We start from the raw sequence: 27,622 nt of genomic DNA on the forward strand, positions 1-27,622 counted from the left end.
ATGGGAGTATTTTTTGCGAAATTGTCATGTTTCCATTGGCCTTTTTTCAATTTGCACAATTTAAAGGAAATTATACATACATCATCATCATCTCCCTGCTGCATGTTCTGATCATTTAAAGATACAAAGACCATTACATTACATTACATGTAGAATATTTGTGAATTCAGCAGTTTATCATAAACAAACCGGATCACTTGAAGCATTCTGGGGTTTATGGAGAGGTTCAGACAGAAAAGAAAACCGCTCACTTATTGCTCGAAATCACACAATTTCCTGTGCTTTCTGAAACAACAAATTCTACTTTCAAAGTGTTTACGAGTTGAAATGAAATCTCCCGCTTGCCGTAGTCTATGGAAGGTCTTTTGATAATGAGTGCATGCTGACAGAAAACTTTGTAGCGCAGCACGCAGTGGCGCGTGCCGGCTCTTTGTCTTCTCGCTACACTTCAAAGTGGTGAGGAGAGCTTAACGGTATACTGCATTGCAAACCGTTCTAATTAGCGTTGACTGGAATAGATTCATGGGTAGAAAAGGATAAAGCTAAACTGACAAGCCAGACATTTAGCAGTCATTTCCATAAGTTGTCTTAAATCAATGCTTATTCAGAGGAACACAGATGCACGATGCTGAACGTTTCTATACCTTTATGTGATTTGATTACAATGATGAACGGTTTTCCGCATATTAAATGTTTTCAAACATCACAAATTCATTGTACTGCATGATGCTGATGTAGCATACTTCATGGTATGTGTATCCCAGCACTGTGAGAGCAGATGAGAAGTTTTCAATTCGATTTCAATACTCAAAAGCCGAACAGCTGGGAAACGCAAAGAATTGTGGGATTGGCAGCAATGTGAATCAAGAGGTGATCGCATCAAAAGATAGTATATTACTATATTCATATTTCAGATTACAAATGCAGTTTGTTTGCCTTCATCGCGCCTAGACTGCGGGTGGGTTAAAAGAAAACTTCAGCTCGCCCCCAAAATTAATATTCTGCCATAATAGAATCCAAAACCATTTACTTTTATTTGGTGGAACGCACAAATTGAATTGCGAGAACGGACTTGAAGTAAAACAGACCGATAGGGAAAACCGACGACTTTAAAAAGTTTCAAATGTTTTTCTCCATAAATACTTTTTTTTTACACCATTTAGGTTATCTCTGAGGGCCCTGATGGCACGCCACTGTGTGACGGTATGAATTTCTGATGACTTGTGGTGTCTTCTCAGGTTCAGATTCATAGCAGTAATGCATAATGACCACACAGACTCATATCTTTCTCACTCATCTAATTCCCCAAAGAGAAAAAATCCAAGGAACATGAGGTGAGAGGTGCTGTGCTTCTGGCAGGATGTCTTTGAGAACATTTCTGTAACCCCATTACCTGTCTCTCCAATGGTCCCTTGAATCCCAAATTAGCTGCCATACGTAGTGCCTGGTCCTCTCGAACTCCTTCAAATATATCGATGACTTCCTGTAGTAAGTGATGGCAAAGGAGAGGAGAGGGCATAGTGACCATCAGCTAGTATGAAACTAAGATGATGTTCATATTATAATCAAGTAAGGGCGATCTTAATATTAGAAGATCATTTCTAAGAGATCATTCATACACATAGACGATGCAAACTACTCAATATTACACAGTTAAGAATGAGACACAGCAATTGAAATGTCTTAAATATCATTGTATTATAAACTGGAAGACGTTTGTTATTGGGGGATATATCACCTTATACAAATAAAATCGATTCATCATGAGCCGATACTAAATTAATCCACCGATACTGATAGCCAATTATTCCGAATAATATCTAGCAATACAACTTCTGAAGATTAAACTTATATTTCTTAACTTTCTGAATGTTATTAATTCATATCATGACTATTAATATTGAACATCAAACTTGTGATGTTTCTTTACATTTTCTATAAACACAGCACAAATTTATTGTATGATCCTGTCCTCTTTTGATTGACAGGATATATCAGCCCCAATCATCGACTTTTTTCTGTCAGCCCATAGTGTGAAAAATTGCTTTTATCGACAGATACTGATATATCTGTGCATCTCTACTTAAGTCTTTTATACTGTATGTTATAAACAGAATTAAAAAAATGTAACTAATGCTTTCTCCTCCATTTCTTTTTAGTACTACATATCTTATGTCCCATAATGGACCACTTTCACAACTTCTGCGTTCTTCTCGATGCGGCTCATTTCCAGTAGCAGTGTTAAGCCTATGTACATGCCGAGATCATGGTTGGTGATTTAAATTTTTTTGCCCCTGTTTACACAAATTACTTCAATGAGAAACAAAAAACAATGTTCACCTTGAAGATGAGCTCTGGCGTGCTGGCAGCCACTTCCTCGATGTCAACTCCCCCTTGTGGGCTTCCCACCATCACGGGTCCATTACAGGAACGGTCCATCAGGATGGCAAAGTACGTTTCCCTGGAGATATCCAGAGCTTCTGCAACCATCACCTGCTCACCACAAGCACAACCACTCAGGTGAGATAGAGATCCATCATTGTGCATTTTTCAAATTGGTGAATCATTAAAAGGCAGGATATCCTAAAACAGGTCACATGTTCTGCAGTCTGTAGGCTACTGCTGCTATTACAATGCAATGTAGACATTATGAAGCTCAATGCTGTTGAATAAACAGGGAGGTTGAAATAACAACTACTAAAGGTGGCTGAGTGATAAAGGATGATTTTGTGAGCAATGATGGTTCATGTTCAGCCAGCAACCAAATGTGCATTTCCTATAAATGTTTCAGACAGAAGAAGAGCAAGAAGATAAACAGATGAAAAACTGGATGTGTGCACGTAAAGCATCCAAGTCCATTTTTAGCCCTTTTAAAGCTTGTGGCAGAGGCAACAATAGAGCAAGACTTTTGAATGTTTTCCGTTTTTGTTCGTCCCATTTCCTGCCTCATAAATCCATCTGTTCTACTCTCTCTTCACAGTTTATTATGATACGAGGAGGCCGACAATACTTTGTGGAAAAAAAGTCCCTCTAACGTGGAGTCCTGATAGCACCGTGACAACTCACAAGCTCCATTCTGCTCTACTGACAACATAATTACAACATGGAGTCACGAGTCCTTTTCAAACGCCAATATGAAGCCTAACAACATATATTGAAGACTTAAGACACATTCAAGAAGTAATTTATGGGAGATGGTCAATTTACTATTGTACGGTAGTATTCACTTCTACAACAGGACAACCAAACAATATAGCTTTTAAAAATCCAACTGAATGAGATATACACAGCTGCTGAAAAAAATTAAGAGAATATTTCAAAATCAAATTTTGTTTAGGTAAAATTTTTTTTGTTTCATTCTGTGAACTACTAACAATACTTCTCCAAAAGATTTAAAATAAAAATAGTTTCCGTTTGCGTTTTTTTTGTTGAAGAAAATGGAAACTGGAGAAACAGATCAAAATAACTGAAAGGTTGCTCTGTATTTTTGTAAAACTAAAATACGGCAAAGAAAACAAGTTCATATTTAATTTTAAGTAATACAAAAGTAATATTTATACTTGCATTATAAATATAATATTTGGATGTGATAACCTTTTTATCAGTTATTCAGTCTTGCTGTCAGTCTCTCACATTGCTGTTGGATGACTTTATGTCACTCCTGCTGTTTGGTTTTGTAAACATTCATCAGACATTGGACTGAAATGGCCACAATACATCTAGAAATGCTGTTTAAACAAACATTTGGAAAGGTCTCTTAATATTTTCCACGGCTGAATTTAATAAATAAATCATCATATTATAAACAGGATGAATGATTATCAATGCATTGTTCAAAGTAAATCAAAATATCAGCAATTTCTGACACGTTTTTTCTTATATTGCTATATGTGGATACTGACAAAACATACTGAACGTTCGAAAGAGAGTTTCAAACTTTCTTCTTCTCATGGACATTCAACTAGAGTATCTCAAAGTAGACGATTAACATCTCCCAGCGTCTTCAGCTCTCATCAGTACAATCATTTCTGCATATTGCTGCTCGGGTGCAAACAAGTACATTATGTCGCATTCTTGAGCACGCCCACATCGTGTCACCAGCTGTAACTTGTAAATAAATTACTTCCTATCACTATTTCCGTGGAGCTGTACTGTCTTAGACGGTTCTTTTCCCTTTTCCCCTCAATAAACTTGCACTGAATTCTGAATTCTAAACCTCATTATACAGTAATGCATCCAAGTGAGAAGGATACCAAAGGGTTCTTGAATAGCAAATGTGATGCTCTCTCAAACGCAGCGAGAGAAATGAATGTATGAGGGGAGGCCGCACGCTCGAGCTGGCATTTCCAAAGCATTTATTTATTTTCGGTGGTTGTATCCCACCTCTGTTCCTCCTCACCACCTCCTCCTCTTTAAATCTATCGTACTCTTCAGCCGTGCACCTCCGCCCCCTGGTTCTTCCTCGGGCAGGAAAGACAAAAACATGACTGTTTCGTTTTGCAAAAAGTTTCAGGGCAATCGTGCGAGGGGAGGCAACGAAAGTGGGCATTAACATGGAGCTCAAGGCTGCGTTTAAACACCAAAAGAGGAAGTGGAGGACAAACACGCTAAGTGGATGAAGTCATCATTACCAGAGAGAGAGAAGATAAACATACAGGGCTGAGTAAAAGTATGCAGGCCTGTGTGGGCGTCTGACACAAGGAGAAGCAGAAAAATGATACTTTGGCTTGTTAGTGACACATGGAAATGACTGTTTACCAACATTCCCTACAAAGAGGTGTGACTCACAAGTTTTATTCATCTCAATAAAGCATGATATCCATCTCGGCGAATAGCAAAATAACTTTTACAAATAAAAAAGCCAGCAAGAGCATCTTTGAATGGGATGAATTGTACAGATATCTTTCACAACAAGAAACAACATAGCGGAGAGAACGAGAGGACAATTTATTTTCAAGTACAACAAGAGTGATTATGTATTCAGTAAACAACATCAGTACAGTAAAATTGCACTGGAGTTAAACAAGTTATATAAAAAATCATTTATTACCGTTTTTACTTTCACTCCTTCTTTAGGGGTCTGTTTGGTGGTCAGATTGTAGCCGAGCATCTTACTAGCCAGTTCTCCAACAACAGCAGGGCTAAAAAAAAAGAGATGTAAAAATTCTAATTAAAATATTTTGTTGTTATTACTGAAATATTACCTCACATTAATAATAATGGAAATAAAGGAATACTTCGCCCAAAAATTTTATTCTGTCATCATTTACTCACCCTTAAGTTGTTCCAAACCTGTATACATTTCTTTATTCTGATGAACACAGTGAAAGATATTCGGAAGAATTCTTGTTACCAAACAGTTCTTGGTCTACCAAGGTCGAAATAGCTTCATATATTTCTTTGCTCTGTTGATATTTTGAAGAATGTAGGAAAACTAACAGTTCTGGGGGATGTTTGTCTACCATTTAAAAATGTTCTACTATGGAAGTCGATTGTGGCCAAAAACTGTTTGGTTATAAGCATTCTTCCAAACATTTGTGTGTGTTTAGCAGAACAAAGAAATGTATACAGATTTGGAACAACTTGAGGGTGAGTAAATGAAAAAGTATGAGGATTTAGAAATGTTTTCATCTGTTTTCATCTAACACAAAATAAAGCAATGGTGAGAAGCAAACAAACAAAGCTGAGAAGCGTAAACAAGCAATGCAAGACTACATTTGGCTAAAATCTGTTATCTGTAAAATAATTTCATTTGTAGTCTACAAAAAAGGTGTAAAGGTGAACAAGTGCTATTCATTGTTTAAAATGACACTGGTATCAAAAACGCACTGTGCTCATTTCCTAGATAAAACATAGTAGCGTGATGCTTTCTCTGGATGATTCTTTTCACCCTGAACGCACAAGTACACTACGATGACAGTGATACACGACTCGGGCATTCAGTCATAAATCAGCCCCTACTTGAGGAAACCGCGTGGCTTTGTGCAAAAGTTTTTCGAGATTGCTATATTTCATACGTCTCCTTCATTCTCCAGGGTTCTTGTTCACAACATTTTACAGTTTCTTTTACACTTCTAATTTCTTCATTGCTACCGAAACTGCAAACAACAGAGGAATCCATCATTCTACATTTCGAGGACACCTGAAAATGTTGACGGCAGCGTGACATTCTTCATGGTGAGAAAAAAGAGTGTCATGAGAGCAAAGGCATGTGTTTTAGAGTATGTTTTTGGGTTTGGGTAGGCACTCACTCTTTGGTTAAATGCACTCCTCCTTTCAGGCCGCTGTCGAACACTCCTTTGCCTCTTCCTCCAGCTAAAATTTGAGCTTTCAGGACAATTTCCTTCGCTTCTATAGTGGGAAAACAAATTAGAAAATGGGTTAGAACTTCAAGGTACTGAGGAAAATGGATTTGTTAGGTGACTGGTGCATATGCTCCAGACACAGCTTAAGTGGTGCTTATGCGAACGATTCATGTTCGAATCATATAACTGCAAACATACAAATGTAACATACAGTACAGCTAAACAAGCAAACAGAAATATGAGTTTGCGGAGAGGAGTGTGTGTTTTCAGCAGTAATTCGATTTCAAGTATTACGCTGATCTCCAAAGGCATGTTTTATGACGTATCTTCCAGAGAGGTTAGCAATTTTCCCATTATTTCTTTCAAGGAAAGAACACTGAAATGAAAGCACAAGGATGAGGAAATTGGTGTCATGTTAAAGTTATTGATCAATATAGTTGTGTATAAATCGTGGTATTGAATTAAGGCCCACATCATGTAAAGTACCTTTTGTGTAACCTTGATTAATAGAATCTCAGAAAATGTTTTATTTATTTAAAATGATAACAGGTTATTATACATATCTATATACAGCGGTGGGAAGGGATAGGAGACCAGTCCAATCATTTTCATTTATTCAGCCTGTCTAGATGTATTGTGTCCATTCCAGTCCAGTGTCTGTTGCATTTTAATCAAATCTGTGAAAAATTAATCCGAAAACAATGTCAAAGACTGACAGTATGACAAGATCCATTCCATTCATTTCTTATCCTTTCATTACAAAAGTTACTTTTGTGATGCTTAAAAGTTAACATGAACGGTGTTATTTGCAGTATTTGAGACCCTGTTTTCTCAAGTTTTCATCTTCTGCAAACAAATGCAAATAAAACAAATTTTTATTTGAAATTTGAAGAAATATTGTTAGTAGTTCATAGAATGAAACAAAAGTTATAATTTTCCCTAAACACATACCTATGAACAGTACATTTGAAATTCTCTTAATATTTTTCAGCTGCAGTATATATGGAATAAAAATTGATCTGTGTCACTTTTCCCCAGCAAACATCCAACTAGAGTGTCAACGCTTTACAGCCTACAACAAGGACATGAACTGGCACATGGTATAATGACGTCAAAGCCATTAAGGACTTCATATGATCATGAAAACTGCCATGAGTGTGAATTTTAAATGAGTTCAAGTTGAAAAAACGTGTCCAGCAGGCATCTGGAAATACAAATAAATTGTGAGAAATCTGTTCAACATCAGGGAGAAAGCAGCTACTTCACAAAGGTCTATGTGTCATTGACATCATGTAATGAAAAGGGTAGAGGAATAATAACATACAGCTGATCGTTGCATGATTTTTACATTTGAAGACTGGCATTACAGCAAAAAAATAATATATGGTAGACCACAGCAAGTGTTAATACACAAAGAATTAATTTCCCAACTTCCCAAAAGAAGAAAAATGTGGGCCACCTCATGTGTCCTTATTGATCGATGGCATCCACCAACGCTGTCACTCCCTGAGCAGCTGTACTGAAACTGTATTTATAACAGTGGTTTAGTTGAAAGGTATCAAACCATTGATTTGCTTTCGGTAATTAAATAGGATTAATGTCAACACTACTGAGCAATTCAAATATAACAATTGGCATATCTCATTTCTCAAACGACATTAAAATAAGACTGCCCGATTCATTCATTAAGCAACCTAGCGTACACGCTTGTAAATGAAGAAATATCTCACAAAAGAAAATCAATAAATAACCGAGATCTAGTGATATCAGTACCATTACATCCTGGAACACTTCTACAGACAATTCAGAAAACGGTCCATAGAAAGAGATCGAGATAATATGAAAGGAAAATAGAAAGCAACTGAAAAATCGCTCTCATTGACTGAAGTGGCGAATAATATTGAGTACGTAAGGGATATTCCGCTTATTTACACGGCTAGAGACGAGAAAGAAACTGGACTATTTTATTAACTCATTTTTACAGAATGAAGAACCTTCCAAGAGGAAAACGCGTTTACTTTCGGTTTTAAGGTAAGAAACTACACTCAAATGTGGCGGATTGTTAATTTGGTTGAATCATTTGAAAATATAATGTCATATTTAATTTCAAAAGACATGTATGTATTTCATTTGCTGCATCTGGGTTACCGTGTGTTATTAGTATTGAGAGGTTGTTATCTGGGAATAACGAACCTGCAAATGTTGCGACAGGCCAATCAGAATCAAGCACTCCAACCAGCCGTGTAATAAAGAAACGAGAACAAGAGGTCTGGAACAACACGACCTCTCCATCCTCTCGAATGCTACACTTCGACCAAGCCCAAATGCTTCATCTCAAACTCCATCAGCACACAATTGACATCTTGACAAGGAAAATGAGGTGTCCCAGAAATGTCCAAAGAAATTGTTGGACTTAATTCATTTTTATATACGCTCACATTTTTACAGAACCTTGGAGACATAACAGAAAATAATATGGAGAGCGAATCAAATCAGGAATTTTTGCAAACGTGTTAACTGCAATGCAATGGCTCCAACCGAAGTCAATGTTTGACAGCAGTTGTGCTCTTAACTAGTCTGTTGGCCTATATTGTGAATAAAAAAAGTTTTCACACTTTAAGTGCTGATTAAGACCCGCCCGCCATCACCGCTGCACCGCACACATACAGTTCCGCAACTGCTCCATTGATTGTAGTGCATACATAATATATCACTGCCACGCAGAGCTGATAACATTGATCATGTGTATGACGGTCAGGGAGAAGAATGCAGAACTAGCAATACGAGAGATATGGATGCCGTTGGATCACTAATTCCAAACAAAACAAGTGAGGAGTGGCTGGTGAGAGAGAAGCCTTAGCAGGACACCTCTTGTCCTGATTAGAGATCTGATAGTGTTAGACAGGAAAACTACACTGCAGCACATGAGACAGAGGTGAGCGCTACAGGAGAGACGCATGTGAGAGTGATACAGAGAGAGGAGAACAGAGATGAACTGTACATGAATGTTCACTGGGAAAACACTGACAGCTGGACTTTACATGCTGTTATACAGCTTTAGCCGTGAATGTAACCCTTTTAGTGAAAACCTGTAAATGACAACGTAAACAGAATCCGATAGTTAAAGGTGATTTCCAGCACAGTCAGTGCTGGTATGTGAAATGTAGCAAGTGATATAATACACAAAAGATTTTATAATTATCTTTACCAATGGGGTTTTTTTAGGCAATGTGCAAAGTGGCCATGAGAGAGAGAGAGAGAGAGAGGGAGAGAGAGAGAGAGAGAGAGACATATGACTATAATGATCAAATTAAAAAATACTTTGCAAAAATGATATCTTTACTGTTCTCTAATGAGGCCGGTTTTTGATAAAGGCGTATTACAAAGTTATTATAGACATACAACATGCGAAGAATGAATGTGTACACACATACATTTATTTTAAAATAAAAAAAGATTATGAAATTACCTCTTATTTCTTCTGCGGCTGTGTTTGCATTATCATCTCCAACTGAATCACTAGAATTAACTTGAAGCTTGTTTTTATAGATAAAAGAAAGAAAAAAACTCGGAAATTTGGATGTGGATTTTTACCCAAGGAGTATTTCTCAGAGTTTTTAAGCTCAAAGGTATTATTTAACATAGACTCAAAGTCTTATAGCTGAAATACAGCCCTGACTTCTTTCCTGGTCCTCCCTTCATGTATAACACAAAATGTATTAAAACGCCAAGCAGCACATTTCCAGAATCTTTGTACATTATTTGCTATCCATCTCATGTCAATTATCCTTAATTAGCCAAAGCAGAAGTGACCATTACGTTCTCATAGATTAATGATGAGAGCTGCAAATTAAAAAGCGAAGGAAGCATGAGGCCTGTAGCTTTATAGTTTCATGCAACTTATTTTTTTCTATGCCAACCGTGCAACATTAATTCAGAATCAGATTCAACATCTCCACCACAACCAACACTTCAAATGCCTTGAAAGACACTAAACTGGCTTTTAGATTGTTTAACCTGAAGCTACACATCAAATCACACCATAAAATGAAATATGAACTTCACACAGGCATTTATGTTTTCCAGGAACAGCCTCCAGACATAAGACCTACAACAGCAGGGGACAAATCCTCAAAAAGCTAAATTTCCTCAGCACTGAAGTATAAATACACACCTCGTGTCTGACTCACTAACAATAACTAATAAAAGCTATGGCGGAATTTGCACAGATGGGTTTAGATTCACAGCCAATCAGATTGCAGCTTGCCATTTTTGCGTACAATTTGCCTTAGACAGTATGTGAACGTGCGCATGCCATCCGAGAATGAGGCCGGCCAAGTGATAAATATGAGAAAAGACATTTTCACCACTCTTTTATTGGAGCAAACATAAAACATCATGTTAGGTAGTGTGTGCTGGCATACATTAACGCATTGTCTAAGACATACAGACAACACAGCTGGCAATATACCTATATCGAAACCTGTTTCAAAATGATTGACATCTTTTTGGTGAAAAGGACATTTTCTCAAAAGTCTAAGGTCCAAAAAACTACTGAAAACTATTTCTATAACAACTAAATAGAAGTCGTATGTGAAAAGCAGTCATAAGGGTCAATTTTATAAACTGAAATAAATAAACTTTCCATTGATGTCTGTTTTTTTATGATATGACAATATTTGGTGGAATCAGCAATCTGAGTGTGGAAAAAAATCTTGATTTTGAGAAAATCGCCCTTAAAGTTGTCTATCAGAGTCACTGTAGCAGGCCGTTGCTAAGAAGAAACAAATGTGTTTTAACCCGCTCTATTGGCTGACTGCTGTAATGACATGGACAGTAAAAATTCTAATCTCTACATAGATACCAAACTTGAGTGGGTAATTCCCAAAGAGTGGCAGCAGCGAGTGAAGTTTGTAGACATGTTTCCCAGCCATTTTTGTTTACGATTTTGATGCATCCGCACATAAAAATAACGTTTGGACATATTTGCAGCAGGAAATGTACAAACTATCTTCATGGAACATGATCTTTACTTAATGGCCTAATGATTTTTGGCATAAAAGAAAAATCTATCATTTTGACCCATACAATGTAATATTTCGGCTATTGCTACAAATATATTTACTTATGACTGTGGTTCAGGATCCTATATAGATTATTGCATTCATTTGACAATGTTAATTTATGCAAATTAATAGTTTTGATGCAGTCTACTAGTTCTTGTGCTAGGTCTTACTAGATCTCTCTTCATCAGGAGAATGTATTCTGTGAGTTAACACTTCTCAAGCATGAGCCAAATAGTGAGCAGAGATGGGAAGGAAGAACAGCAGTGAGCAGTATTGGAGAAAAAAAAGAGCAGAGTTTATTTAAAAATCTTTTCAATTCTTGGTCTGAATAGAAACAGATTTTGCAGGTGCAAAGAATGCGGAAATTCACTACTTCACAACACTGCCTGGTGAAAACCTTGAGACGGAGAAAACAAAAACGAATTAGAACAAGAATTAAAGTATTGTAAAAGATTGAATATTAAATAAGGATAAGAGATTTATGTCTGTTCTACTCTTGTCTCTTGCATAATACAGACAGAAAAAAACTGTGTTAACAAAAGGTCGACTTTGCAAAAAAGAAAAGCTTAACATGGCATTTGTTTTGTAGCGTTTGATTTGCTCAATAATTAAATTAATGCTAAATGAACAGTACTCATTTAATTCCGTGTTTCATTCACATCACTGCCATTTCATCATTTAAAATGAATAAAGCATTCAAATACGCCTATGAGCCACGGCACAAAATAAACAAACTAATGCTTATTGAAGTGAAACATTAACATGTTCTTGCCCCAACATACTGTTTGCCCCACATGTACGATAAAAAGAAAACATAAGGCTTACATAGAGCCACAAATATGTTTGTAAGGTTTCAATGGCATCAGAAGTAATTGCGGTAATACAGTCATCCCTGCGGCCTTGGAGACATTCATTAATGAACTCAAATCAACTTAAGGCTTCTGTACCAATGACAGCAGACAGAACATCAGAGCCAGGCTTTTTTTTTCTGCGTCACCATTTTTCAATATCCCATGTGCCTAATGTCTGACTGTGGACATGACTGCAGGGTGAAAACGCAGAGGTGTCCTGTTGTTTGATATTCAGCGAGAGCAATGGGGCAACAGTAATGGGGTATGGTGCAGAGCGAATGTATGGAGCCAGACAGCGGAGACAGAACAGTGGGGAGTCAAGATCCCTTATGTGTGTTTAATACAGTAAAGTGGGTCTAGACGAAGAACAACATGCTAAAGTGATGTGGTGAGTTTGCCAAACATTAGAAAATGGAAAAATCTTGTGCAATTACAGGATGATGAGATCTATGGCCAATACAGTTGCTGCCATTACGGTAAATTACAGCACTATTTTAATTATACCCACAAAATGGAACATATATAATTTGTTGTCGGAGGACAAACTGTACAACAAACTCATGACCTGTGTGAGCCGATGTGCTGCAGTGTTTTCCACCTATTGACACGCTCGCCCGCTTCACCCTACACAGAAGCAAGTCATACCAGAACAATGATCCGGCTCTTCTTCTTCCATCTAATGATCTCCGTGTGCTTGAAAACAGAGCAGAGGTTGATAAGAGTGCCACTTCTCCTGTCTCAGTGTCAGTGTGTGTCATTTCAACTTCAACTGTCACTATATCACGACAGCCAAGTTCTTGTTAAATTTATCCACCTGCTTCTCGTCGCAAAACTTCATAATGATCTCCAGCTTCTTTCAGGGTGTTAACCATGTGCAACAAAGGAAGGAAGAGGCCAGAGTTTTTTTACCTCGTACCATTTACATGTCTGCATTTGGCAGACGCTTTTATCCTTGCATTATACTATACATTTGTTTCGAAGTATGTGCAATCCCCTGGAATCGAACCAATGACCTTGGCATTGCTAGTGCCATGCTCTAACCACTGACCTATGTGATGTGCACAGGTTACCTGGAGCTCTCCAACCGTTTTTAAACTGTACTGATATTAGCCCACAGAGAGCCACACAATGCAGTTATATAAAAAACAAACACTGTATGCTAATGAATATCATTATTCATTGTTATGTAAATAAACCCTTAGTTTGCGTGTTCCTACGGTAAACTGATTACGGATACAGGGAGTGTGCATACATTATATCATATTAGTACTGTACAGAAAGTACATTTACTCCAGATTCTCATCTGTTCTGTATTAGAGCAAAAAAAATGTCCATACCATTTCTCACAAATAAAGTTAACAAAAACTAAATATACACAGCACACATAAGGGCCAACAAAATTTCCCAGCCCGCAATAATCAAAGCCCAAAACGGCAAAACTGCCTTTTAAAATGATCTCATTTAAAGTGTCATTCCAGACACTCAAAATAATACCTATTTTTAGTATTTCAGACTCCGTCTCTAATGATTTTCATGCGTTTTCATCATCATCTCTGTTCCTATAGCCGTCTCGCTCTTTGCCCGTCCACGGCAACATCTGGCAACGAGAACATTGTGCCGCTGCAGGAAATGGCAAATCTGTTCACAGCGCCCTTGCGCGTGGCACATTAACCTTACCTCAAATCTCACCCACCCACATCAGTCATGGCGAATGGAAATGCGGCGCTTGGACAGCATGTGAATACCAGCAATGTAAAGCTTGCAAGTGCTCTTGCCTGTGAGAAAGCAAGGTGAAATGAAATGTAAAATGTGGTTTGGTTTTGCACAGTGACAATAAGAAACGTGTGCCAGAATGGCGTTTCCTAGGAATCCTGGTGGGGAATAGCGGGGGAAACTTCAATGTACCATCCGTCTCTTCTAGGCACTGAAATCACGTCTGTTCTGATGCATGCTGGAAACTTTGGGAGGACTGACGAAATTATAATGCTGACTATTCCAAACGTAAAGTAAGCACATTGATGTTTTTCCGAAGCTCATATTTACACCAAAGGCAACCCAAATGCCAGAGTATACTTGCTTCACAACTTACTTCGGCTGACTGACATGTTATTTCGAAAGCAGTTACCTACCAAGCCAAGGTGATTTTTCATGTCTAGATGATCAAGGCGAGGCGTAATTAGTTGTTACTATAGTACATAAACACGAGCCGAACTAATTTAAATGTCAAAACTTTGTTTTTGAAATCTTTGACCCGGCTGTACTCAAAGGCAAAGCTTCCTGGTCCTTACAAATCAATTCTACAGAGTATTTTACAAGCACCAACAAGATACAGATTGCTTATAGTTGGTTTGCTTGCATGCTAAACATTCATTTTCAGAGGAATTATTCCACGAGAGATTGTGCTGGCTCCCAAAAAGCATATTTCAAGCTCACAAGAGGAGGCTGAAGTAATTAAGTGAGGAAGGTTTCCTCAGGGAACCCGTGGGGATTTCATTACCCTTTCTGATTCATTGTCCCAGCACAATATCAAACGGAAAAAAGGGAGAGAGGAAGAAAACGCTGCCTTTCATTCAGAGGCATGCCGGCTGTGATTGAGCTGGAACGACTGTGTAAATCCGGGTGCTGTCTCTGACCCCTGGCTACCTCGCCGCTTTATTCCATCCTCTGGAACACTCCACAAGCTGTCAACACCCATGTCCACGTCAATCAGCTGTGCTGTCGTATCCCTATCTCTCCTCAGTTCCCCGATAAAAAGCAAAGCAATTCCTCAGATTGAACCGACTCACACAGCAAGAGATGCTGCCAAGAAACTGGGTGGAAGAACATCAAACTGTCTAAACAACATCAGATGATTCAGTGTTCACAACCAAAATGCAACAAATACACAACAGTTGCAACTAGTTAGGCATTAAAGGGTTTGCTGATAGTTGTGTTCAGGGTTCAAACTAAAATTTTAAGTATTTAATGTAAATAATGGGAAGTGTATTGGTTTGAATGGAACTATAATAGCATTTACTGGTATGTGTAATACAGCCCAAAACACACTACAAAAGGAATGTTGTAATGGGAAAAAGCTAACGGTTCATAATGGTATTTTAATGGTAACCTTTAGAATGTCTGTGATGGTATCTATTGTGTTTCGATTATATTTTCCAGCAGGAAAGCAAAGCAGGCTAATACATGTTTAGTAACCAGCCATTCAGAACTTCTGCAAGCAAAGAGAATCTGATGCCTGCTGAAAAACCATAGAAACCAAATAGAGACTATCACAGTAATTCTAATGGTTTCGTTATGAGCCATTATCTTTTTCCATTAAATCCAATGTAAAAATTCCTTTTTGTAGTGTCTTTTGGGCATTATTCCATTATTTAATGATGTTCTATTAGTTCCCATTTGCCAGAAAACATCCCACCAATAGAATTCATCACAACCGAGTAGACACCATTATAGTTTCCATTAATCCAATACAATTACTATTATAACCATTAAATGCATAACATGTTCTATCTTCTTTCATCCTTTTAACAAAAACTTCATTTTAGGTGAGTCTTCACTATTACCTCAATGCAAATGCTCATCCGACACCTGGAAACCACATGTTTGCTTCACAGGCTCTGGGATTTGTATTTACCTTATGTAGGTAGCAGCCTGTTGGAAAAAAATACAGAAAAAACATGGCGTGGGAAGAGAACAAAAGCAAGTATATTTCTCCATCTAAATTTGGCGCTCAATGGACCATGGAATACTTCTAATAAAACATGCAATTTAGAGCCCACATCACAAAAGTAATGGTGTCGCACCTTCTGCTTGTAGACGCTGGCAGCACTGAGAGGTCTGGGGGCGTGAGGTATGATAATGTGCCATGTGTAATATCAACGCAGCCCAGCCGTCAACAAACTGAAATTACATTTTGATTTGTGAGCTCCCTCAAACGCAGCTTGTATTCCCTTTGTGTGTATTTGTACAATAATTCGAAAGGCATTTTTAACAACCACTGCACAAATCATTTCTCCAATTACAATTCTTTATGATCTATAAACGTGGGCTCTTTGTGTTACGAGGAGACTTTTTGGCCCTTTTGAGAGCCTACATTTTCCATTAGGTATAGAGGAGTCAAATTTTCAAGGTAATAAGCTGTCGTTTCCGGGGAAAATCATGCAATGAATGGGAATACGTATATGAATATATGCTGCTACTGGGACGAATGGGTTCATAATGTTGGAAAAATGTGACACAAAGGCCAGTGATATTAGTCTTGATGTGTATAGCTGTAGCTGAAGAATTTTAATATTAAGTCTTCTATGATAGACTCCCTGCAAAAAGTATCCTGTCAGCATGCTAATTCAACAACCAATTGTTAAAAACTAACATAAAATAACAGTAAACAATAGTTTTAGCATGTATTAATCTGTTAGTTAATGTCAACAGAATTATTCATATTAGTTCATGGAGTATTCATTGATGTAAACGTTTGATTGTAAAAAATTACTAAATGCTGAAATCAACATAATGAAAGATGCATAGATGCTGTAGCATTTGCTCATTGTTAGTTCTAATTCATTAACTTATAATAACAAATACAACCTTATTGTAAAGTTTAACCATTTAAATACAAATGAAAATCAGCTTGTCAACTGTGTATTGGGTAACTATCACTATTAATGGAATAACTGACATGTAAGCACTGGACAGCATAAGCGCTTTTTATATACCCCTTTTATCTGAGATCAGATAAAGCAACGGTGACGAACAGCTCTGTGCCAGAGAGAGCCTATCAGAGACAATCATCAAAAATCAATGACAGAAGGAATGAAAACGGAAATACAAAAGCCATCATATACAATGAAAGAAAATAAAAGCCATCATAAATAAGTACATTGTCATCGAGCCACCCCTGTCAGTTGTGAAAAATCATGTTAAAAAGGAGGTGGAGGCTTTTGTGCCAGCTGCATAATATAACAAGAATGTTTAGTTAATAGTCAAGCTATTATTATTATTATTATTAAGGTTGACATAAGCAATTTAAACCCATAAAATGTCTGTACTACCTGACAGACATCACTGAAATGGGTGTCCTGAGAAATCACAGGTGTCTCTGTGACAGCCCAGGGCTGCAGCAACACCAGAAGAGAATCTGTGCATGTCCAGCAAGTGTCTGCCAATCATCTTACGTGTTCGGGATAAAGTATTCAGTATTATTCAGTGGGTACAGTTAGGAAGATGGCAACGGTTACGATATCCTTAATGGTTTTTTTTGGTATTTATATAAATGCAATATTTCTAAGGTTGGTATCCAGCACAACTAACTTTTTCCCAAATTTATGTAAGAGCGCAAACATATTTTATACAAATTCAAAACAAACCAAACACGGTCATTACAGAAATTAGCTTAAAGGAACGGTTCACCCAAAAATTCTGTCTTCAGTTACTCATGCTCAAGATTTTCCAAATCTGTGTAAATGTCTTTGTTCTGATGAACACAAAGAAAGATATTTGGAAGAATATCAGTAACCAAACCATTGACTACAATAGTTGGAAAAATTGCAAACATATTTTGAAAAATTTAGGAAAACAAACAGTTCTGGGGCACTATTGACCACCCATTGTAATATTTCCTTCTATGGTAGTCAATGGTGGCCAAAAACTGTTTGGTTACAAGCCTTCTTCCAAACATCGTTCTCTGTGTTCATCAGAACAAAGAAATATATACAGATATGGAAAACCTTGAGGGTGAGTAAATAAAGACAACATAAAACTAACCCTTTAATATTATTCACACAATTTGCATCACGTGCAAGTTATACAGCCATATAATTTAATGGATCTCAAATATTGTCACACAATATGTAACGCAAGAATCATGATACATCTCATGAGGGGTTGGCAATCAGCTTCACTCTGTGTTTGACACACGCCGTGCGAGGCGGCTCTCACAAAAGGGGAAGATTCAGCAGATGGTGTGTTTGCAGCAGAGTAGAGGGTCGGTGAAGAGACATATGGTGTGATGCCACTGATGAAGAGCTTTGAGTGGAGAAGTGTGAAAGAGTAGATGCTTTGAGGTCCTATGAGAGCCAAAGCTGATGATTTCACCACAACTGGACTACGGCGATGGCAGCAACAAATCTAGACACCTACTGCGTCAATTATTCTCTCATGAGCAAACGAGTCGTTCCACACGCAAATCACAGGTTTTATATGTGTGAAACTCTTAGAGCTGTGATATGAACGCTGTGTTTTTGGCACATTCTTCTAGTGTTTATTGACTGTCTGATGCCACTGCACCAAAAAAAGAAATCTGTGATCGTTTATTCGCCCTCATGTGTTGTGGAACACAAGAGAAGATATTTTGAGAAATGTCTCTCAGTGTTTTGTATCTATGCATGGGAGTCAACGGGGGTCGATGTTTTCTGGTCACCGACAAATATATTCAACATATATTCTTTCGTGTTCTGCAAAAGAAAGTCATACAGGTTTGGAATGACATGAGGGTGAATAAATGACGAAATAATGTTCTGGGTTTTTGGGTTAACTATACCTGTAATGATAAAGATATCAATGTGACCGTGTACTGTCAACATTTAGGCCAGATCTGTGAATCTCAGGACACAACTTGCTATCCAGGACAATAAGAAACATCTGACATGTATAAAAAAGGATGACAACCTCACGTCTGTGTAATAGTGTGATGATGAAAATGAGGCACAGGTGCGGTGTCCTTGAAAAAGTCTCGAGGCTTCGTTTTTCAGAGCGCGTTGCCCTGTTAATTATTCCCCATAAAGTTCAAAGCGGTCTGTGTGATTGATAATGCTCTCAATCTGGATGATGTGAGAAAGCTGTTAAGAAAATATCAGCTGAAGATAAATCCTCGAGAGTCTAATTTTTCCCTCGACGAAGTGATTTCCTTGTCAAAAGTAGTAGCAAAAGTAACTTCTGTCACCTTCATCAAATTTTCCCATGACGCCACTATCAAAGTGTCTTCTCAAAGTTGCCTTAAATTGTCAGCGCAAACTATATGTAAATCTTGAGAGCCGAGTCAAGCCCCTCTGAATTATGGTACATACCTCTGCCTCTCTCTTCTCGGGGTGGTTGAATGTCAAAGTAATTCAGTATGCCGTCGTAGGTTGACATACAAAAGTTACGACCTCTCTAATAAGGACACATGAGACTTGAGTGCCATGCATAAACCATTGAGGTTTACTTTGAATATTCATACCTCTCTGAAATGTATTAATACAGCTCTCTCCTGTTAATTGTTAATCTGACTCTCTTCTATCTGTCATTTCAAACAAGCTCAGACTCCTAAATGAATGAGCGAAGAAAGGGAAACTAAATGAAAAGGATACAAACGTTTGTGAGAGAAGCGCATTAAAGAAACAGATGTAGAGACACAGAAAGAAACAGAACGCCTGCTGGGCTAAACTAAACCAGACTTTGGGATCTACAATACATGGACCTAAGGATCAGTTGTTTCAGTTCATCTCATTGGCATTGATTTGTTTGGACAGAACAATGTGGAAGTATGCAAGAGTCTGAATGAAATCCTCATTAATATAAGCTTAAATGTATGATGGCCAAAATAATGTCAATATGTGAAATTTTACAATTTAAAAGTATTTATATGCATGTAAATAACATAACATTACATTTAAAAAATGTATATGTTAATTAAACATAAGATCATTGTAAGAGTTCACTTTCATGTAGCGTTACATTATATTTAAAAATATATATATTTAAACAAGAAAAAAAGAGTGAAAATTACATTATATAATAAAAAACAATATTTAAAAGTAAATGATATAGTGAAAGTTAACCTAATTTACTGTACCTGTAAAAAAATATATATTTTAAATTACAAGAAGTAAAAAAATGGTGAACAATAACTTTACTATTACGTTACATTTAAAAAATATTTAAAAAAGCAAAAAATAGTCAAAGTTATTTTTCATTTACCATTGCATTATATAAAAAATGTAACACTTCACAATAGGGACCAATCTTAACTATTAACAAGTTGTTATTAGCCATATTCTACATCCCTAAACCTAACTACTACCTTACCAACTATTAATAAGCAACAAATTGGGAGTTTATTGGGGTAAAAGTTGTAGTTTATTTTAATGTCCAATTAACAAACCATTAAGTGTGACCAAAAAAAAAATGTAAAAAGCTTAAAAAATAAAGATTGTTTTCATAATTAACTAAATAATTGTGCAAGTTAACTTTCATATACCATTAGATCATTTAAAAATATATTATTTTTAATTAAAGGGGATGTGCAACGATGTTTCATACATTCTGACATCTTTACAATGTTAAACGTCTTGTCATGTTTGACATGATCAACATGTCAAAAAACGAGTTATAAACTGTATAAACTGATAAATGGAGCGGTCGAAGCGCTAAAAGATGCCGGATATGAACCGCACGTGGTAAGTGGAACTGAGTCACATGTCTGTGTTTTGTTGGCAATGGGTGCGCAAGTGCTATAGTTTTGCCAAAACAGAACTGCTTGTAATCCCAGTTGACCCAAAGATTCATCACATCCTCTCCACTCAACTGGGCTCATCGATAATCACATCTTCCAGAACAACCAAGAACGGAGTGGTGATCGATGATCAGCTAATCTTCACGGATCATGTTGCCAGGACCACCTGCTCCTGTAGATTCATCCTCTACAATATAAGGAAAATTAGACCTTTCCTATCCGAGCATGCTACGCAAGTCCTAGTCCAGGCGCTTGTTCTGTCCAGACTTGACTACTGCACTGCGCTACTGGCTGGACGTCCAGCTTACACACCCATCCACTACAGATGATCCAGAATGCAGCAGCAAGCGTGGTTTTCAATGAACTGAAGAGAGCACACGTCACTCCTCTCATCATTAAGTTACATTGGTTCCCTGTTGTGGCTAGCATTAAATTCTATTGGCCTACAAGACCACCACTGGTTCGGCACCCCCTTATCTTCGTTCGCTAATGCAGACTTATGTACATGCCAGATAATTATGCTCTGCAAACGAATGACGTCTTGTAGTTTCATCCCAAAAAAGTAAAAAAAAACACTTGTGTACCTTCTCTGGATCAGTTCCACATGTGGAATGATCAGCCGGCTGCTACAAGATCAGCAGATTCTGCAGCAATCTTTAAGAATCGCCTGAAAATACATCTCTTCCATCAACACCTGACCTATTAGATCTCCCTTCTACTCTTTCTATAAAAATCTTTGTATACTGTGGTAGGCTATATGAGACCAGTTATGCTTTTGTTGTAATTATTTTGTGCCAAGTGCTTCCACTTCTCGCTGTTTTCTGGACTATTCACCAGTTATTGAATAAACCCTTTGTTACCTCATTGTTTACCTCATTTGTAAGTCACTTTGGATAAAAGCGTCTGCCAAATTACTTGATGTAAAAGTAAAAAAAAAACATTGACAATTCACAATAGCAATCAATGGAGAATGATACCTACATCAAATGGTGTAATTACATTACCAACCACTAGGGGCTAGTAACCAAGTACACCAGGGCTCTTCAATAGGCGGCCCGCGGCCCACATCCGGCCCGCAAATGATTTTTTTTGGCCCGCTTGATGCACTAAAAGTGTATTCAGTTTCATTTGGGTTGGCATGACATCACCGCACGAAAACACACGAAGCACTCTGATCTCACATAGCTCTCGCGGTACTCCATCAGCCAATCACAATGCTGGCGCGAAAATGCAAACGGCGCAGGTTCATTGACAGCTAATGACAAGGGTTGACAACGAAATCATGGCGATTGTAAAAAAGAGAAAGGTAGACACAGAATATTTAAAAGAATGGACTTAACAGTTTTGTTTTATTTTGCCTGACCACCACAATGCAAAGCCAACGTGTTTATTATGCACAAGACCGTGGCGGTCTGCAAGAATGATAACTTGAAACGGCATTTCGGGCCATTGCGCAGAAATTTCAAATGCAGTTATCCGGAACATTCTGAAAGCCTGTAACCGCAGCATTCTTACGTGTGGCTTGGAACCTGGCAAAGGCCAAAAAAACGTTCACTGACGCCGAATTAATTAAAACCTGTGCACCTGACATGGTGGATAAACTTCTAAATCACGACGCGAAAATAAAGAAAATGGTAACGGAGCAGGTTCTATTATCTGATTGCACAGCAACAAGAAGAGTGGAGCCATTGGCGGGTGAGTGCCTGTCTAATCTGTTATAAGACATAAAGAAAGCAGAAGCCATATCACTCGCAATAGACTCGTCTCGCGAACTAACCGACATTGCACAGCGGTGTTTGTCCGATTTTGTTTATGGGAAGGATTTCCGTGAAGAGCTGCTTTGTTTGCTGCCGATGCATGGCCGCACAACCGGTGAAATACTTTTTAATGAACTAACGGAGTTCTTTAAAAATAATGAATTAGATTTGAGCAAAGTTGTTTCTGTCATTACTGACGGGGCTCCCTCAATGGTTGGACATCAAAAAGGCCTGATAAGCACTAGCTTCATAAATCGGTGTTGAAAAATGAGAGACGATGGATGCAGTCACGAGGCTGGTAAACTTTATTCGCGAGAGCTCGAGTCTGCCACATCGTAGTTTCCGAGCTCGTCGTGTGCTGAAGAGAGTTTGTGAATAGAATGTTACTGTTTTATCAAAACTGAGGAAATAGAACTAATAAAAAACATATTTATATTGTGATTTTTTTTAAAACAAATAAACAACTGTAAAAAATAATAATAATGACAATAATAATAATAATAGCAGAACAAACATTGTAGTTATCCAATTATAGTCGGTGGCCCTTGACTTGCTATTGTTAGTAGAATTTGGCCCTTGGTGAAAACTAATTGAGGAACCCTGAAGTACACCATAGATAAGAAGACAAAAAGAAACCGTTAAATATTTATCCATCTCTGGCTTACAGCACACAGCCAAAGTAGGGCTGCACAATTCTCTCAGACTGTGAGAAAACCATTCTGGAACATTCTAGAGGACAAATCCATCAACATTTACCCAGCAGATGTATCTGTCACCAAGAGCTACAGGAGAAACAAAACAGGCCGGAATAATTCATCTTATTCATTGGACCTGTAATATCAGAGCAGGGCTTGTTGTGTGAGAATCGGGATAGAAGAGCAACAAAGTAAGGATTTACATTTCTTCTGCTTTAATGTCTGAAAACCTCTTTTAAATATAGGGGTTATAGTAAAACCTGCTACCAAATGCTTCACAACACATTTCCTACCCATAGAAATGGCCTTTTGCAGAAGTAAATACACTTTTGTTTATAGGTGTTGAAATTCTCGTTTCCCCGAACACCCTCCAAAAATAAGAAGCCCTCTCCAATTCCCCAACCCTTCAATCTTGGGCAGACCTCTTCCTCTTAAATAGGACGAGAACACACTAGAGATAGCCTGAAAGACTTCTATGGACGAGCTGTGCAACGGTCCTCTGATTTATTGCGCTGTCTCAGTTCGTTGGCAAAAAGTCTCCACTTTATCGTCCAATCAGAAGTCAGCTGCAGCATATTTTAGCTATAATGCGTGACCCCACTCTCACCATCCCTCTATCTTTCTCGCCTTCTTTCAAACTCACTTTATCTCTCGTCCTCTCTCTCATTGTTACTTTTGTGTGTGTGTGTTTTAATGTGCACGAGTGTGTGTGTGTTTTGGCAGCAAGCAGAGCTGCATAATCGAGTGGCGGTTGGTGACTGATGAAGGCGGCATCAGACTTGCCTCTCTGACAGTCAGATTACTTAACGGCACAGGGGGTTGTTTAAAGTGGACAGCCCTCCTGCCTCCCTGCCAAACACACGGCACACTTTGGGGACAGGTGTGGGATCATTACCGCACCGGCCTGCAGTCGGTCAATAAAAAAAGCTAAAATATCAACGTGAAAAGTGAAACACTTTCAAGGCCAGATGCTTTTCTTTCATTCCTTCTTTAAAGGTTTTCTTACTAACGTGAAAGTTTATTTCTTTTAGGCTGTGCTATGCCGAATGGGCTGCTGGGTAATAGTGCGCTGTGGAATCAGCCCTAGTGTAAGCTCGGCAAAAAGTTGCGTGGAATGACAAATGGCACAAAAGATAATCATGTGCAGCGGTTTTATCTATTTTCAACAGTTTGATTAATGAGGATGCAGGTTTTCTGATTAGCCATGGTTTTTTAGTGAGGTCAGGGCCATGTTTATGAAGCACATGTTTGGGCAACAGTAGCCAGGTTTGTATTACAGAATTACGCAAAACTTACGCAATTTTTTTTCTAAATGTAGCAAAAAAAGTGAAATAACAGCCTTTACCTTAAACAATGTTATGTAACTGAAATGTAATTATTCATCTCGCAATAGGTCATTCCATCCAAACCTTTCTCCCAATATCTCCCAATATTTTTTATTTCCCCTTTACATAAATCCATTATTCCTAAGAAATTTCCATACTACACTTATTCTTTTTCCTGCATTTGGACTATATAAGCCATTAATGAATGTTTTTTTTATCATGATAATACAGTAATTGCAGAAACCGGGCATACACTAACTAAATAAGAGCAGGTGGTGCTTGATGCATTACAAACATGTCTGGACCAGAAACATTTTCCATGCTTGTGTTTGACCAAATGTTTCTGTCATGCCTCATTTCCTGATTAGGAAGGCAAAAAACCCATATAATAAAAAATAAAAAATTATAATATCTAGAAATGATGCCATATTTTAAAAGATGTCAAATCTTTTATTTAAAGTAATATTTATAAAAGCTTGTATACTTAAACTTATATACTTATACTAATTATCAAAGTATCTACAAACATCTTCAAAAAAAAAGGCCAATGAATGGTACCTTTAATATCTCAATACTTGCTTTTTAATATTTTGAGATATTAATACCTTTAATATCTCAATTTAAATTAGACTTGTTTCGAAGATTTGATTATGTTTTTTGGGTGTTTAACAATGAATGTTCATGTTTCCATTTTCAAAAGACACTTTATATTTCACATTTATCAAGTCTATTGTTCACCGCTGTCCTTCTTCTAAAAAAAAAAGATTGGATTTTTGCCGGTTTCTATAAAGTCCCTCCTTCCGAAACACTCTCATTGGTAAAGCTGACCCAGTCTGTCCTGATTGGTCTGTACTGACTCTGCTAAGAGTTTGTGTCTGAACACACTATACCTTTAAGGTCACTTCAGGACTAAAGGCTATTCACGGCAAACTCAGTCATGGTATCCAACTTTACTTATAATGTTTTTAAAGCATGCATAATGAATACACACACGCTGATTAACAAGTATTTTTTGCAGAGCGACACTTTTTAAACGTATCGCTGCACTGGATACGGGTGAGCAAGAAGCAGTAAAGCGCAGAGCTGAGATTGAGCTGTCAGCTGAATTGCTGCATGGGTAAGTGGGCCTAACGGTGGTGTGGCGTTTTTGCACTGGGGAGAACAGCTCACTTCACTATCGCAGTCAGAGAAATCCTTCACGTCTCGCTTGGTCACCTCGTACATATCACTCAGCCCAGGCCGTGCCCTACCCCACCAGGAGCAGGATGAACCGCTGAATGTGCTGGGCTGGAAATGCAATCTCGGAGTGCATTTCCAAATAAAGTTTAAAGATGAGGTCGTTGTCTTACATTCGCGGTTGACCTGAGAAAGCACTGGGGTTTCTAAATCTAATTGACAAAACCAAAAGAGTATTCGAATGGAAATTCACAAAGAAATTTTGCTCCACAAAGAACCAAAGCGCAAGGCTGCGACATGGCGCACTAAAGCCCATTTCTGAAAGCTTGAGGTTACAGCTCTGACACCTAACACAGGCTTGCAGTGTCTCAGGCACGTGTCCAGTGCTTGCCGATATCAGCTCACCTCTCGGATTTAGCACCGACTGGATCAACTGAGCAGAACCTTCGTGGTCAAAGTGCACACGCAATGCCTCATATAAAAAGATGTGCGTCTACACAGACCAATGCTCACAAGTTTGGATAGCAAGCAATAAAAGCGCATGAGAGAAGACAACGCATGCATGCATGCATGGATAAAACATCAAGGGAGCACCAAACCATGCAAAATGGAAGAAAGTAAAGAAATACGAGATGATCTTCAGTTCTGTTGACCCCTGAAGGTACATCCACCACAATAAATGAAACAAAACATGAATGCAATGTATGCTGGCCACAGCCATCTTATTCGTTGGTTCATTCTGTCTCTCTTTATAGCTTGGGACGTCTGATCTTCGCATTAAGAACCAATTGAGTTAACAGATAAACATAACATCATTAGCATGTTATCAATGAAGTGTTATTCATGTAATCACATTGTCGCCTCTCGCTCTAAAAGCTATTAAAGGCAGTTTAAAAAAAACCGCAATGCTGTCAGTGAAATCTCCGCAGCGTGTTAGAAACTTAATAGGGTGCTGTTTAGGAATACTTACTGAGTCTCCTGGCAGCTTCCAGGGCTTCATAAGGGGTGTCAGCCACAAAAAAACGCTGCACGGCCACTCCACTGTCCTGCATGAGCTTCTTGCTCTGGTACTCCTGCAGGTTCAGCCATCTTCTGGGGGTCACCCTCGCCAACTTTAAAAAAAAAAAAAAGATCACGGTGTAATTAACAATGAAGCAATGGTACACCAACCCTGCCATGACTACACAGTGATACAAATTTAATTCATCAAATTGATTTTTTAGGCATTCATTGTAATAGAGCAGATTCAGGGCCCTCCTTTCCTCGTTTCCTTTTAGGGTTGCTCAACCTTACAGCTTGTTTAATATTCACACGTACATTCACAGTCACATCTTTTGATGAACATGTTAATGCAATAGTTAACAATAATACATAAGACTCTTATTAACTCGACAATTACCCATTATGCATTACTGCAGAATTACACTAAGACGGGTTATTAGAGCAGCACTGGCTGTTGAGGAGTCTACCGGTGCTAAATGCAGTCAAGCACCTGATGCTTACGAGCAACTCTCCATGGCTTCTGCTAATTGTGCGTCTAAGCATCTCTATGGAAAATAATGAGGGAGCCTCCCAAAGCTGGCAGCCTGTGAATGAACAACAGGAACGTACACTAAGTGGTGAACAAAATACCAAAAACACAAGGTGCAGACAAAGAAAGTTCACAAACTTCCAATCCACTGGCTAACGTAATCTCCGGTATGAGATGAATGAAGCACTGCTCTCATTCTCTGCAGGGTTCCTCTTTATCATTTCACTAGCATACATCACAATATACGGTGCGCTGGGCTACACGAAACTAAATAAAATATGATTCATCCTATCGCTGCATTTGATGCTCCCATCACATTTCTCATAACACAGAACCAAATTTAAACGGATATTCTTGGTAGGATTAGTCGAAACTTTAATATTGCAGTGACAATACCGTTTTCTGACATTGCCTATATTATATAATAA

At 38.0% G+C, this 27,622-nt stretch overlaps 1 protein-coding gene across 1 annotated transcript in view; it reads right to left on the minus strand.

Annotated features, from left to right (window-relative positions):
- suclg2 (succinate-CoA ligase GDP-forming subunit beta) overlaps positions 1-27,622 on the minus strand; it is a 103,039-nt gene that overhangs the window by 52,783 nt on the left and 22,634 nt on the right. Inside the window, exons 2-6 of the mRNA XM_079483690.1 lie at positions 26,634-26,775; positions 6,252-6,351; positions 5,051-5,141; positions 2,341-2,493; positions 1,394-1,483 (exon numbers count right to left, since the gene is read on the minus strand). Coding sequence (XP_079339816.1) covers positions 1,394-1,483; positions 2,341-2,493; positions 5,051-5,141; positions 6,252-6,351; positions 26,634-26,775 — 576 coding nt within the window. The remainder of the gene's footprint in view (positions 1-1,393; positions 1,484-2,340; positions 2,494-5,050; positions 5,142-6,251; positions 6,352-26,633; positions 26,776-27,622) is intronic.

This window comes from Barbatula barbatula (assembly GCF_947034865.1).
Source record: "Barbatula barbatula genome assembly, chromosome: 20".
Lineage (NCBI taxonomy): Eukaryota > Metazoa > Chordata > Actinopteri > Cypriniformes > Nemacheilidae > Barbatula > Barbatula barbatula.